Raw genomic sequence first — 15,314 nt, 5'->3', positions numbered from 1 at the left:
TACCAACCTATAGTCACAGGAGACTTCTCTATTGTTTACAAGCACAACCTTCGTTAGATATTCAAAAATGGACTAGCATTTTGTGAGCAGCCTCCTACAAGTTTGGGACGCTCATTGTGGATGCTGTCCAAATGGCCCAAACGAGAAGATAAACCTGTTGAATGACTTCGGCGTGGGGTTCAGTCAGTGTCGGTTACAAAATTGGAATAAAGTCATTCTGTCCCAGCCAGCTGTCATCCAAAGTCTGGCTGCCCTACATGAAAAGTTTGTAGTTGTTCCTACTGACAAGGCACCAAATGATATCACCATTATATGTAAGCATCACTACAAAGAACTTGGCATAAGTGACATATCAAATAATACCACATGTAAGGCCAGTTTGTTAACAGAGAAAGAAATATGCCCAAACCATTTGTCAGACTGAGTACTATCGACTTTTGACTTGAATCTAAAACCTAAAGACATGCCCATTCCTCTTGTGTACTGGATTATAAAGTTTAATAAAAACAATAACAATCCCTACAAAAAGATACATGTTGCTGGGTCCAGAAAATGTACTGTCTAATCCCCATCTCAAAGATTAACCAAAACTTTTATACATCAAGTAAGGACTTTCTCTATATTCACAGAACGTACTTGAGTAAAGTGGAATCAATACCAAGTGGATTCTCAAAACCTCAAAGGATTTGCATGAATGTTTGCAATCTCAGAAATGTACCAAGTTCAATTATGTCAAAACATTTGATTTTAAAACAATTGTACCCCACAATCCCACACGACCAACGTAAGAAACACTTCACTTTGATCTGTGGGATATGTGCTACGTATACTGCTGACCATAGATATAGTTCCATCTTCATAGGTTCAGGACAATTTGTCAAGAATGAAAGCAAATCTCATCTGAAATTTCCCAACAACACAATATGGACTTACTGGAAACGCTGTACTTGCTAACAGATAACATCTATAGGAAATGTGGGGATAAGACATTTAGGCAAGAAATATGTATCCACATAGGCACCAATTGTATTTCCCTTGTGGCTGATTGGTGATCTGTTTTGTATGCACGTGAATGTCTTCTCGAATTGGGAAAATCGAAACACGGGACTTTGCCAAGAAGTTGCACTTAATCACGATGGGGGTAGCGGTATCGTCCAATGATAGTCAAATAGCCAATTTACTTCTACTGGTTCACAGATTCAATTATTTACAGACCGCCGTTATATAGCTGGAATATTGCTGGGTGCGGCGTTTAACAAACAAACAAACAAACGTAGTCCATGAAGGCGGTGATCTTAGGTCCTGCAGGGCTATCGGCAACCGTCACCAACCTCACCTCTTCTACCTCCCCGATTGACACAAGGGGAAGGGCAGGGCAGCGACACGCCTACCTACCCCCTTCACCACAGGGTCGCCCTTGTAGGCGATGCAACTGTAAACACAGTCAATTACTCTTTTATAGTTTTGATCTTCTTAAGCTTTATCTGTAAACACATCAACATCGTGTGTAGACTCACTAGCTACTACTGTAAACACAGTCAATAACTCTGAATAACTCCTTTATATCATCAAGTGTATTTCTACTATGTATTTCGGTGTGCCTCGTTGATAGCATAAAACGGTACGCATTCACGGTTCACCGCACTCACGTGTAATCCGTCGATTTGGCACTCCCGGAACCAAGAGCAGAATCTCTCCCGGGAGTATCTGAGATTCAGATTTGGCGTTCCCAGCCCATAACCGTGTGTGTGTGTGTGTGTGTGTGTGTGTGTGTGTGTGTGTGTGTGTGTGTGTGTGTGTACTGAGATATCATGTCGGAGCTTAATGCCGAGCGCCAGGCAGGGTACCAACAAGTACCATCTTTTAACGTCTTTTGGTATGACGAGGCCTGGGATCAAACCCCGGACCTTCTGCTGTCCGGGCGGACGCTCTACCACTAGACCACGGAGACGGTTAATTCTGTAATGAATCCGGCCGTAAAGTAGTTGAGTAGAGAAGTGACTTGGCATTAAGTCACTGTATACATCAGATCCCTCCCGCATGCTATTGCATATCACAACAGTATTTTTTTAAGACAGGTTAAGATGTTATGTGTGCACTTTGATTTTAAGACAGATGGAAACTTCCACGTTATGTCCACAACTGCCTACATGTCATGAAGCTAGTTCCTACATTGATTCCTGCCTGTGCTGAAAAAGTCCCATTGGACCGAGCCGAGCTGACTGGTGCGGCCATGACATTGACATTTTACCAGTGACACAAGCTAATTTGCATATCACGTACATGACCAGACTACTCTCTTGATGCACATTCCCATTTTGACTTGAACAATGTGTTCCCATGTTTTTTCCAGGTGAATAATTGACTTGCCTTTGCATGTGGTTGTGACGGGTGTAACCGGTGGGACAGGATGCATGGGACATTGCTCATTAACATATCATCAATCACTAGTTTGTCTGGTCCAGACTCGATTTTGTACTGGCCGTCGACATTTAGCTGGAAGATTGCTGAGTTTACCAATGATCACCAACAATCCATGCCGGTTGTAGGAAGCGACAACTGCGAGGCTAGCTAACTTGCATGTCATCGTATCCCAATTGAGTAGATCAATGTTCATGATGCCAATCACTGGATTGTCTGGTCCAGACTCGATTCTTAACAGACGGTTGTCATTTTGATGGGATACTGATTAATGAGACATTAAACAACAAAATACCAAACATGATCAACTGAAGAGTTATTTATCGTTACACACTCTGCCAAACATCCTTAATTAAAGGTTTATATTTGCATTGATTGGCTTACTGCTTGACTGATCTGAATAATCAAAATATATATGTATTAAAATTATACTATGCAATTAAAACAGGGGATATTTTGTTTTGAGGTGAAACGACAGGATAATACACCAATGTCATTACACATTTCCGAAGAAATCAAACTCTCAAACACTGCATTGTATTGCGACAGTCATGCAGCTCGTGACCTCTGACAGCACGTGCAACGGGTGGTATGCCAGATTTACCATTGTTACTCAGACTCGGTTGTGAGCAGACGCTTATTGTTTGTTTTGGGAACCGAACGCTCAAAGACACTTCATCAAACACGATTTATCTTAAAGGACGTAACAGATTTGATCATGCGACGTTTGCAACGAGCTGACTGTTTACCTGCCTTAGGCATGTTGCAGGAGGGTAGACGTCAGAATAATGTTGCCCAAACGCTGCATGTTTCTCTTCTGTCAGATCATCAGATTGTGGGTCCGATACCACCAAACACATTACGCGATGATCGACGCCGATCTTGACGCCCAAGGGCAACAACTCCACCCCAACTACAACAGATTAGTCAGAGCGATGGCATTAAGAAATCGGTTGCAAACTGCCACTCAGATAAGGTTGCAACAGGAATCCCCAACTTACTGTACGTCATTTGAATCAGAAGCGTCAGTGGTGTAGGGGGCTGGGATCATCGACGTTGGACGTTGACGAAGCAAGGATCACTCTCGACTTCCATGGCCGAAGGAATTGAGCTTGAGACGTCCTAATGAGCGTTTTGTGGACGTTAACGCCGTGCAGTATGGTCGTTTTGGGGATGTGACCATAATGTTATGGGGTAGATCAGAAGCTGTGTCTTGATGATTCCTACTGTTCTCTACTTTTTGGTCATAGTATATTTGCCTTATTTATGTATGTGAATTCTCAACCCAGTTTAAACGCGGAACGTTAGTGACACTTGCACAAGATAGTGTTGAATCACGTTCAGACTTATCTACCAGATATTTTGCAAAATGTATTACCTTGACCTACGATTTATGGATGTACACGCACGAAGCGAGATAGGTCACATTACATATACTACAAAAGGTACTTCACCACAAGCGTGAAATGGATTTGGAGATTGACAAGGAATATGCTAAGAGTGAAGAAGAGGGGTGTGAAACTGTGACAAAGGAAGGCGACGTTAACACTGCGGATAACCACTTAGCATCATCCTGCATGGATCTGCTAAGCACCACCACCCAGCACTTGAATGAAACAAGGTTTGCATTCTTATCGTTCATGCACGTTGCAATACAAGTGAAATAATTTGATCGCCATGTTATACCCACTTTCACTTCACCACCTGATAAGAATCTTTATTAATAACTAATTGAAATCAACGGAAAGCAATGAAGCAATTAAATGTGCTTACTCTGATTACAGAAAGTTAATTTCATATCTTGAGACAACCATGTTGGCGGATAAAGGTCAACTTTACTTCTCGAATGCATATGATAAGGTTATTATAATAACATATTCAGAGTAATTCGCTGTGTATTGTTGCGTCCCTTGGGCACGCCATAAACAAATGATTGTGGGTTCGATACCCGCGTTGCCCTGATTATGATTCTAGGTTTGTCACCACCATACCCGTGCTCGTGTACTTCGCCAAAGTAGTAAACGTCAGAGACCTGCATCCTTTGTACTTTCCTCCCACAGCGATAACTGAAATGCTGTTAAAAGCGACGTCAACCCGAACTCACCAACTCAATCCTATACAGAACTCTTCGTTTTCGATATAAAGAAATCAGATACGCTTCCCTGAATGCTTTGCTTGCTCTTTTCGAAAATTATGAAGCCTCAACGCTCATTGGCTAAACTGGGTTATCATATCGTCGTGCAGATATTTATCGAAGTAAAATATCTGATTTTAATTAGATCACAAATATTTTGTGAGTTTTTGTAAAATTCGGCAATAAGAGATTGAATTATTGGTGCATGTGTCAAATATATGTTCACTGAAAGTATCATTTATCTGTACCACAAACGTATAATCACCGCAATACAAAAGTATTGCAAATGTCACTTTCAGTGATATTGGTTTCAGAAAGACCCCGCCCTCAGCCATGAAGTATGAAAGCAGCAGCAGCAGCAACAGCAAGAAACTTGTTGTGTTTATAGGTGCCTCCTACAACACATTTGTGGTACTTGGATTTCCGTTCGCTATTGGCGCCCTCTACACAGAGATACTGGATACATTTAATTCGTCGAGAAGAGAGACATCTCTGGTGCCAGCGTTTTGCGTAGGATGCACGTTTGGCGTTGGTAAATATTTTTGATATAATAGAAGCAGAAACGAATAACATGTATCTAGTCTGGTCACATTCCAAGGTACTTCTTATTATTCTTTTAGAATGACATTCGAGTTTATTTGGGGGAAAAAAAACAATGAAAACCTTTGACTATACACAAAGAAAAAGTTAAGCACACCCCTATTTCTGAACCATGACAAATGGCAAAAATCATGGCATGGGATGACTGACCACAGGAACTGGGCGATACCAATGTCATCGGATAGCACAAACATTTGACAACAACTAAAGAAGATATTGCTGAGTAGTGATAGAAATTTACTGACAAAAACATCATGGTAACACAGGTACTGTTTTTGACCTCAGACAATACCCAAAACAGTATGGAGCTGCAGGTTTAAGTAAACGAATTACGTTTGATGTTTTATGTGAAAATGTTCTTTAAAGTCTCTACTTGACATGACACGTGAGACATCAAATTTGGGCTCATTGCTGACCAGGGTAGAGTCGTTATTGCATTGGCCTTCATGTAATCCACGACTCCATGCGAACGATGAGGCCTGGCATTGTCATGCATGTGCTGAGGTCGAGTAGCAAGAGGGTGGTTGTCAAAATGAGAAACGACAACTGGCCTCAAAACGTCCCGGATGTACTGAATCCCTGTTAAGTTGCCCCTTATGGTGACCAAATCCAACATGCAATCATGAGAGATACACCCCAAAACCATTACCGATCCCCCGCCGTATGCAACAGTCGGTTTAATGTTGCTAGGGGTGTAGGCCGTGTTTCGGTGCCTCCAAACTCTCGCTCTTCCATCTGTGACGTGGAGCAGGAAGCGACTTTCGTCTGACCAATGGATCCGTCTCCATGTTCTCTGATTCCAGTTCTGTTGCGCAATACACCATGCTAAACGAGCAGCTTTATGGTGATCTCTCAACAAGGGACGCTTTATGACTCGTCTGGCCCTCAGTCCTGCTGCTTTCAGCTGTTTCCTGACGGTTCTGGTGCTGAAACGACGATTGGGCAACCACAGCTGTTTCAGACGAGTACTTGTTAAAAAGGGTTCTCTACGTATAAGACGACTAAGGTCCCGTCTTCGTTAATGTGTCGTCACAGGAGGACTTCTGGATCTGGGACGGTCCTGCACTTCACCAGTCTGTGCATGTTTCTCGACTAAACGGCTTACGACAGTGTGATCATACCCGAAATTCCGACCAATATCATAACAAGACATTCCTGCGTTATGCATGCCGATTATTTGCCATCTTGTGACGCCTTCGTGCCATGGTCACACACTGTCATGGTATAAGTGTTTAAAACCGAGCTTAAGAAAGCACTTTTATCTTTTGGATATACTGCTTTTAGAGATACTCGAGGGTAGCATGCTGCACGGGCATACCATGCGTGGCACGTGAGCTTTCGTCACGCATGACTGATTACATCATCTCAAGAAAACAGTTCTTCCCGTAATTTTATCTTTCATGACTGTTACAAATATTGGGACCAAACAATAATGAAATAAATTAGGGTGTGCTTAACTTTTTTCTTTGTGTATATAAGTTTTGTTTAAAACGTTATCACTTTGAGGTCCAGGGTCATGATAATGATAATGCTAATGATAATAATGCATCGAGTTAATGTGCAGTGTGTAGGGAAGAGCATCAAACCTGCAGACTCCTACGCTTGGATGAAGTCGGCTGGCCTGAAAAGTAAAACAGTTGGCTTTCTTTTTGCTGCTCAGGACCAGTCACTTACCACCCGAAACCGTCAATGTGTGATTTTTTAAAAGGTGCAATGAATTTAATGAGACTGTCCAACACATTGTCAGTGGGTGCCCAGCTTTGGAACAAACACAGTATTTTAAGCGACATGATGGAGGGGCTCGATGATTTTATTACCGTCTGCGCCATTCGCATGGTTTTGACACAGAGGTCCATTCATGGTACGCCCCGGAATATGTAGAGGGCGTCATGGAAAATGATAAATTCAAAATTGTTTGGAATAGGCTCGTTTACAGCCTCAGGCATATCCAGGTCAACAAACCTGATCTTGTCCTTTTTGAAAATGCAATGGTATCATTTATATCATTGAATTTTCTGTCCCTTTTGACACTAATGTGATTGACAAGATTCAGGATAAACATGGTAAATATGCGGAAATCGCTTTCGAAATGTCACGCATGCATCCCAAGTACCAAGTTGTCCGACTCCCCATTGTTCTCGGTGCCTTAGGTTTGGTACCTCCCAATTTGTTGACTGACAGTACCCGGGTTTGCTACCAGGAATACAGCCCTTCTGACAATCTGGGTAATGCAGAAGGCTGCAGTGTTAGGGAATCTTCACATTCCCCGAAAGGTTCTGGGTTCGTTTGACGGGCAGCGCTTCCTGAGAGAAGTCCCATTCGCTGTCTGGCCTGAGTGTAGAAGGGAAAGGGCCCTGAGCTGATGATGAGGAGCCTAACCAGCCTGACTGTGCCAGGATCACCCAAACCCTCTTTGCTGCCTTTTTTTATTTTTATCTGTAAATAATAACAACAACTTAACTTTATTTCTGCCCTGTGCCCTTTGCACAGGATCACATGCCGCCACAGCGCTAAGACGATCCTCAACATAACATCCAAAGATAGGCTTTCGATGTTAACAAACAACGGATAAGTCGAGATATACAGGACTTCGAGTTAACGATGCTAACAAAAAAACGGATAAGTCAAGTTGTACAGGACTTCCAGTTAACGATGTTAACAAAAAAACCGGATAAGTCGAGATATACAAATCTTCGAGTAACCAAAGTTAACACACAACGGAAAAATCGATATATGTTTTTTGCTAACATCGTTAACTCGAAGCCCTGTATATCTCGATTTATCCGTTGTATGACAACTTTGTTTACGTGAAGTGTTGTATATCTCGATTTATCCGTTGTGTGTTAACATCGTTACTTCGGGGTAACGATGTTAACAAACAACGGATAAGTCGAGAAATGCAGGACTTTGAGTTAACAAAGTCAAGATAGGAGAAGTCGAGATATACAGGACTTCGAGTTAACAAAGTTGAGAAAGGAGAAGTCGAGATATACAGGACTTCGAGTTAAGGATTTGTTCATTTTCTCAGGTTTCCTGAGTGGGCTGTTCATCAAGAGAAGTGGAATGAAGACCGTGCTGACTGCGGGAGGATTTGTCAGCTCATTAGGGTTATTCTCAAGCTGGTTTGCTCAGTCGGTTGTGCATCTGATAGTTACTGTTGGGGTGTTAAATGGTGAGTCACTGTGCTATCCTCGTGACATGTTTATGGTTGATATGTTGTGATATCGTATGGGTACTATGTTTCCAAGAGGTTATTCAGCATTAACTACCTGTCTTTCAATGTATTTCCTAACAAATTGGACATGAAGGACGCAATATGTTAATTTTTTTTCTTTTTTCTTGTTTGACGCCTCATTTAGCAATAATCCAGCTTATATGACGACGGGCGGTAGATAATGGAACAAAGGACCAGACAAAATCCAGTGGTCGATATTGTGAGCAACGAACGTTACCAAACATGTCACGGAGCCTGACCACAAGAGGGGGGACGGGGGATTCGCTTGTTTGCATGTTCGATCTTGGCATTTGTACTCTACATGTCAATCAGCCCCGTGAAGATGCCGGGTTAAAATAGGTCCCCATCAATCCATGCTTGTCGGAAGTCATCCTATTCCAAATGCATAGTACGATTCTCGTGATGTCATTCACTTGATTGTCTGGTTCAGACCTGGTTATTTACAGCCCGCCATCATATAGCTGGCATATTGCTGAGAGCGACGTTAAACAACAAACTGCATGCGTAAACAAATAAATAGAAAAAGCCATGTCAATCACATTTACGGCTGAATGTGTCGGGATAGTGGAGTGATGTCGCTTTGTATATTACCGAAGCGTTACGAAATTACTCGTCCAGGATGTTGCGGACTTGTTGGGTGGCTCCACTGCAGATAGGATTGATAGAGTATTTTAGGCATTGTAGCTATTGTTGTCATCTTTTCTTGATAAGATCAATAAATTATCCTACGAACAAATAATCCACGTATTGTTGCCTGAAGTAAAGCTCCTAGTTTACAGCAACCTCATGTGTTTCAGGAATTGGAAACAGCTTCATATTCATGTCCACCACAACACTGGTTGCAGATACGTTCAACAGTCGCGGACGTCGAAGTCTTGCACTGGCAGGAATTATGTTTAGTGGTGGAATCGGAACTATTCTATTCTCATACATACTCACTGCACTCAACAGTGTGTACGGATGGCGAGGAACGTTTCTCTTTATCAGTTGCTTTTATCTTCAAATCATCGTTTCAGCATCAGTCACAACATCCAGTGCTGGGAATCTCCAATTCTTCAGAAGGCAGCAGCCTAAAGATGACAAAACAGGAAAGGACTATAAACCCAAGTGGAAGCAACTCTTGAAGCCTGTTTTCATATCCTTCGTTATAACATCCTGTTTATCCTTTGGAACAGGAAACAACACCAGTGGTATTTTATCAGATTTGGCTAAAAGTAGATGATTCTCGGAGGAAAGAGGACTTGCACTCATTCTTTACTTCAACTCGGTCAACACAATGTCTCGACTGTTAAGTGGCATTCTGAAGACGATACCTGGACTCCACAGTATCGTCATATTCACAATGGCCGCGGCTCTTCTTGGTAGGTTTCGAAAGGTTTAACTTATCTTGGAACAAGAATTCAAAAATATACTGAACAGCAAAAGAAACGTCACCCAAAGTAACATTGCATGAAAAGTTGTCATTTAAATACCTGGGTAATTTTTGTCAAAGTTTCTAAAAAATTAACATTACCTTGTCCGGAAAAATGAAATTTGATGATAAAAAACAAAGAAGATCGCAGATCGCCGAAACGCATAACGGCAAAGGCCATGGTTACCTGATGCACGTGAGTTCCGTGCAAATGGAAATGCACATGCGTTCCCCCATTTCTTGCCCTATAAAAATCTACACAGATGGGATAACATTCATTCATTATTGAATTGCTACCACATGCTAAGATTGACAAGAAATCAGCGACACCAAGCCCTTGGACGATTGCAAGCTGGATAAACCGCCCGGCAAGTAGCCAATGCATTTCAAGTCCACGGAAGGACCATATACAGGTTCCAGCAACGGTACCAGACCACCAACACTGCAGATGACCGACCACGTAGCGGAAGACCAAGGGTCACCACCCGACGTCAGGATCGTCAGATTGTGCGACAGCATCTTTAAGATCGCTTTGTTACTGCTGCGGAAACTGCTCGACTGCTCGACAGACCATGGGTACACACAAGCGATACCGTGCGTCGACGATTGACGAGCAGACACCTCCACTGTCACAGGCCACACCGAGGACCCATTCTGACACCACGTCATCGCCGTGACCGTCTTCAGTGGGCAACACAGCACCAGCATTGCCGCCACCAGCAGTGGAGAAGAGTCCTCTTCTCAGACGAGAGCCGTTACTGTATCTCAACAGTAGATGCAGAGAGAGTGAGTCTGGCCGTAGGGAACGTTTTTCGGATGCTTGTGTTGTTGAGAGAGACTCGTGGGTGATCCGAGCATCATGATGTGGGGTTGAATTGGTCTTGCATGGAGGGTCGGCCCTGTGGTCTTCCAGAACATCGGTCCAGGGAGAGGCAATGGTGTCACAGCAGCTTGGTACATTGATCATGTCTTGAGACCACACGCCATACCTCATTTGGCACGTCGCCGCAACCACGAGTTTCAGTATGATAACGCCCGTACCCAAACTGCGAGAGCAACAAAAGACTTCCTATAGCAGAATGGCATCAGAACCATGCAGTGGCCTGCCCGCAGTCCCGATTTAAATCTTATTGAGCACCTGTGGGACGAGATTCAAAAACGGTTGAATGACGTCCGACCAAGGCCGACAACTGCAGCTGAACTTCGTCAGGCGTTCCTCAGAGTGTGGGCTCAAGTGCCTATGGCCTTCATCAACCGCCTCATCCTTTCCATGTATCGACGTTGCACGGCAGTCATCAATGCACATGGCGGACACACGAGATACTTGTGATGCCATTTTCTCAGAGAACATTTGACACTTTAATTTCAACCTTGATGATCAGTTTTGCCAAGTTTCATCTTTTTAATATGTCTCAAAGTATGTTTACAGTGTTAAGACAAATAAGGTTTCTCATATATCTATCCATGGTGACGTTTCTTTTGCGGTTCAGTATATAAAGTTTTAGCTTGACGTAAGACGAAATACACACGTTTGTTTGTTTGCTTGTTTGTTCGTTTAACGCCGAACTCAGCAATATTCCTGTTATATGACGGCGGTCTGCAAATAATCTAGTCTGGACCAGATAATCCAGTGATTCACATCATGAGCATCGATCAAAGCATTTGGGATACGATGACCTGCTTCAACCTAGTCAAGGAGCCTGACCACCCGATCCTGTTAGTCGCCTCTTATGACAAGCATAGTCGCCTATTATGGCAAGCATGGGTTGCTGAAGACCTATTCTACCCCGGATCTTCACGGGTCGTAGATCGTAGACCATTTTGTGCATGGTTATCATGCCTTACCAAAGGTCACAGTCTGTGGTGTTCCCACCTATACTGAATTAAGGTCCCTTAGAGCACTAGGCAACCCGTGAACCCAGTAGGTCTAGAATTCCTCATGTATTGTGGAATGTGTCACTTTTGTTAGGTCATTATATATTCAATTGATTACTTATGACACATTCCTGTTTTTTCCTCACAGCAAATGCTTACTGTTATCAAATGATATTTACAGGAGTTTCATTGATATTTCTTGGAGCCTCTTCCGACTGGGTGCCGTTAGCAGTGTTGACATCGACAGCTGGTGCTGGTATGGGAGGGATGCAAGCCATGCTTCCTGTCGTGTCAGTGGAGGTTCTTGCGCTGGAGATGCTACCTATCGGTCTCGGCCTCTGTGGGATGATGAATGGTGCTGTCACTCCAATTTTCGGGACAGTTATGGGTAGGTTACTTGCAATATATAATAGCAATATAGGAGTTATTCGTGCATTATAAGGTAGTTGTTTTGATTTTTTGTTATTCTGGCAGTATTCGTGAAAGATTAATCAAATTGGTACAAATTGACACAAAGGCCCCATTCAAAAATGGGACCTTAGAGCTGCGGCTGTCTTAAGTCAGTGTGATATGGGATCGTTTTTAGGTTCAAATATGTGTGTATCAGATCTAGGAACAATACCGTGTACATTCAGGTGAGTAGTTTCAGGGGGAGTAATTTTTCAGTTTCCCGGGATGTACTAAAACGTGGAAAGAAAATCCGGGTGACACAAGTCGTGAACATTCGCCGGCTTTCTGGAAACTCGCGATCACGGGTACCGTATGGACAGACCAAGGAACATAATCTGTTGGAATTGACAATCACTGGACTCTGGCATGGATAAGGGGCGCAACTCTGCACATGTCATTGTCTTGCCCTTGACAGCTGGTCCATCTGTGACTCTAGTCTGCCATACAGCCCATGCAAGTCTATAATGTTTGGCAAGTCTAGATTACTGCAGGATCAGGGTTTGTACAAATCTGCTGAATTCACAAGCCAGCACAGAGCACGTAATTATCAGTCAATCTCTTGCTGCCATTAGTGTTTAGTATTAGCACATGAAAAGCCTCCCACCACCACCACTTCCCAACACCCGACACTGAGCCAAAACTGCTCCTGCTCTTGCCCCTTCCTTAGTACAGTCTCTGAAACAAATATATCCAATACAGCCCATGCAAGTCTGTAATGTTTGGCAAGTCCAGATTACTGCAGTATCTGAAAATGAAGAAAATCCCTAGGCTCCTTCTAATTATATAATTTAACAACTGTTTTTTCGGTAAAATATGTTCATTTCAGAGACTACATGTTAGTCTACTGTGACTTCTGTAAGTAGGAATATGCACGTGTGTTTGTGGTGGGTGGAGCAGGATTGTCGCGGACACCATGCTTATGATGAAGGCGGAATGGTGCAAATGAGAAATTTCTTATGATTACGGTAAGGGTTTTGACTCTATTATTTCTATTTTTGTGCATAACTGTATTGCAAAGTCATTATTCTGTTTCAGGTTTGATGTTTGATAACAGCGGATCGTATGAAGTCCCGTTCTATGTCAGTGGGAGCATTGCCGCTGGAGCAGCTGCGTTGACGATGATTGTGTTTACAATATTGGAATGTCGGTGTAACAAACAGCGTAGTCATTCTGTGATAAGACTGTAGTAGCAGAAATTCTTTGGCAATTGACAATGAAAGTTTTAAGTACACCTGAACCCCGTTGTCTCGAACTCGGAAGTGTCGAATTCCCGGTTGTGTCGGTCCCGGTTAGGTAAAGTATTAAATGGTCGAGTCGGATGAGTCGAACCCCGGATAAATCGAACTAGTTCTGGGGCGGTCGGCTAGCCTAGTGGTTAAAGCGTTGGCTCGTCACGCAGAAGATCCGGGTTCGATTCCCGACATGTGTGAAGCCCATTTCTGGTGTCCCCCGCCGTGATATTGCTGGAATAATGCTAAAAGCGGCGTAAAACCATACTCACTCACCCACTCGAACTGGTTCTCTAGTCCTCCAGGAGTTTGTGACAACATGATTCGACTGTAATTTATAACTCTTCCTTTAAAACTGACGTTTGTGCCAACTAGTGAGGACCAGATGTTGCAATGTGACCTGGCTGATTGTGTCATCGTTGCTCATGCTGGTAACTACTTATGTATACTGATGAACTTTCAAATCCCTGACAAAACCATTTAAAACGTCCTTACTTTCTCTTGATGATGAATTGCTCCAATGCATTGACGTTTGAAAACCTGTAGGCATTGCTAGATCTCCCGCAGCTATGTAGGCTCATACTTTACCTTGGCGCCTAGAAAAGTGCAGCTTTGTTTTCGAAATGTATGGATAAACTTTAAACTAAAAAATTACCACGATTGACGAAACATTCCATGCATGTGACTGCATGTGGCCATAGTTATAGATATAATCAAGTATTATCACTCTTCTTGGCTGATGAAGAAAATGAAAGAAAAGGTATTATACTTTGACAAAAAAGAGGTCATTAACACTCGAGTGAATAAGGTAGGTCTGTGAGGTGTGCCTCCTTTAAAGACCACCACTTGCATCCAGTGAATAAATCACGGTTTGTATAAACGTTTCGTTTGATGTAATGCCAGGAACTGTGGCCTGGAAATATAGAATTCCAGATTCATATATACTTCGTTTTGTTTCAGTTCGTAAATTTTAGGGGCGGTTTGGTAGGCAGGGGGTAAACTATTGGTCCTCCCTCCTCACTCACTCTGACAGCGAAGGGTTGAGAGAGGAGGCCGGATCAAATTATTCTGATTCGTATTGTTACGTGTCGATTCCTAAATTGAAACAATATGTTAACAATATGTGTGAAACCAACAAACAACCAACAAGCTGTTTACAATCAACAAATGTATTACAAAATTCACTAAGTTTACAAGTTACTGCACAGCAATTACAAAGGCAGTACACCATAAAGCGGTAGTACAATATTAAATGACAGTATATAATATGCTGGCATCGCTGCCTACAGTGTGGGCGCGGCCATTACAAGTATCTTGAAATTTGCCCTCCAGCCCCAAATGTAGTGACGTTTATATTTTTGTCTATGTCCTTGGGAATGCCATCACAGTTAATTTTGAAAATGATTACGACTGACCATATATCCCAGATGAATTTACTTTTTTGTTTGTATAATCCGATTGGTTCGAGATTGCAGACGAACGGAAAATCAACCAACGTCTTCCTTACATTCTTACTATGCCAATAACATGATAGTTGTACTGAAACAGAAATTCAAACTGACAAACAAAGAAAAGAATTAACCAAGGGTAAGAGTATTCGGCGTCATGGTAGTCCTCACTTGTTTGTAAACATAACGGTCAGTCGGTTGCGAGTTTAACTCCAAGCACATTTGGGAGTTTTGACTGGTGGCAGTGATAGTATAGAGACCTCCACGAACGGGCTATCGCTGTGACTTCCTAACGACTGATCACTGTCCAAATTCAATGCAATGAGCGTCTACCGACTCCCAACAGAAACAATGCAACACAGCTCCAATAACTGTTAAACAATAAAATACACTGCCATAAAACAGACTCTACATATAGATATAGACTGACTGACAGTCTGTGTCTTGCAAGAATGTTGTATAAGCACCTTAATTACTCATGGCGTCGAATAAACGGAAAGAAAAGAAAAAA

The 15,314-nt window shown here is 42.6% G+C and overlaps 1 protein-coding gene across 2 annotated transcripts; it reads left to right on the top strand.

The window, feature by feature from the left end:
* Positions 1–3,906: 3,906 nt before the first annotated feature.
* On the top strand, positions 3,907–14,262 carry LOC124118912. 2 transcript variants are annotated; one of them, XM_046481222.2, is made up of 6 exons: positions 3,907–4,042; positions 4,870–5,087; positions 8,184–8,327; positions 9,188–9,751; positions 11,858–12,064; positions 13,162–14,262. In XM_046481222.2, exons 4-6 carry the CDS (start codon positions 9,667–9,669, stop codon positions 13,311–13,313), a joined length of 444 nt encoding a protein of 147 aa, XP_046337178.2. In that variant the 5' UTR covers positions 3,907–4,042; positions 4,870–5,087; positions 8,184–8,327; positions 9,188–9,666; the 3' UTR covers positions 13,314–14,262. Both variants share the same exon structure in this region; 1 of them encodes a protein (XP_046337178.2).
* The last annotated feature ends 1,052 nt before the right edge of the window (positions 14,263–15,314 follow it).

Source organism: Haliotis rufescens, unplaced genomic scaffold (assembly GCF_023055435.1).
Source record: "Haliotis rufescens isolate VD_foot unplaced genomic scaffold, xgHalRufe1.0.p SCAF_1, whole genome shotgun sequence".
Classification (NCBI taxonomy): Eukaryota; Metazoa; Mollusca; class Gastropoda; order Lepetellida; family Haliotidae; genus Haliotis; species Haliotis rufescens.
The sequence above is the reverse complement of the archived record's forward strand: the minus strand, read 5'-3'. Positions and strand labels throughout refer to the sequence as shown.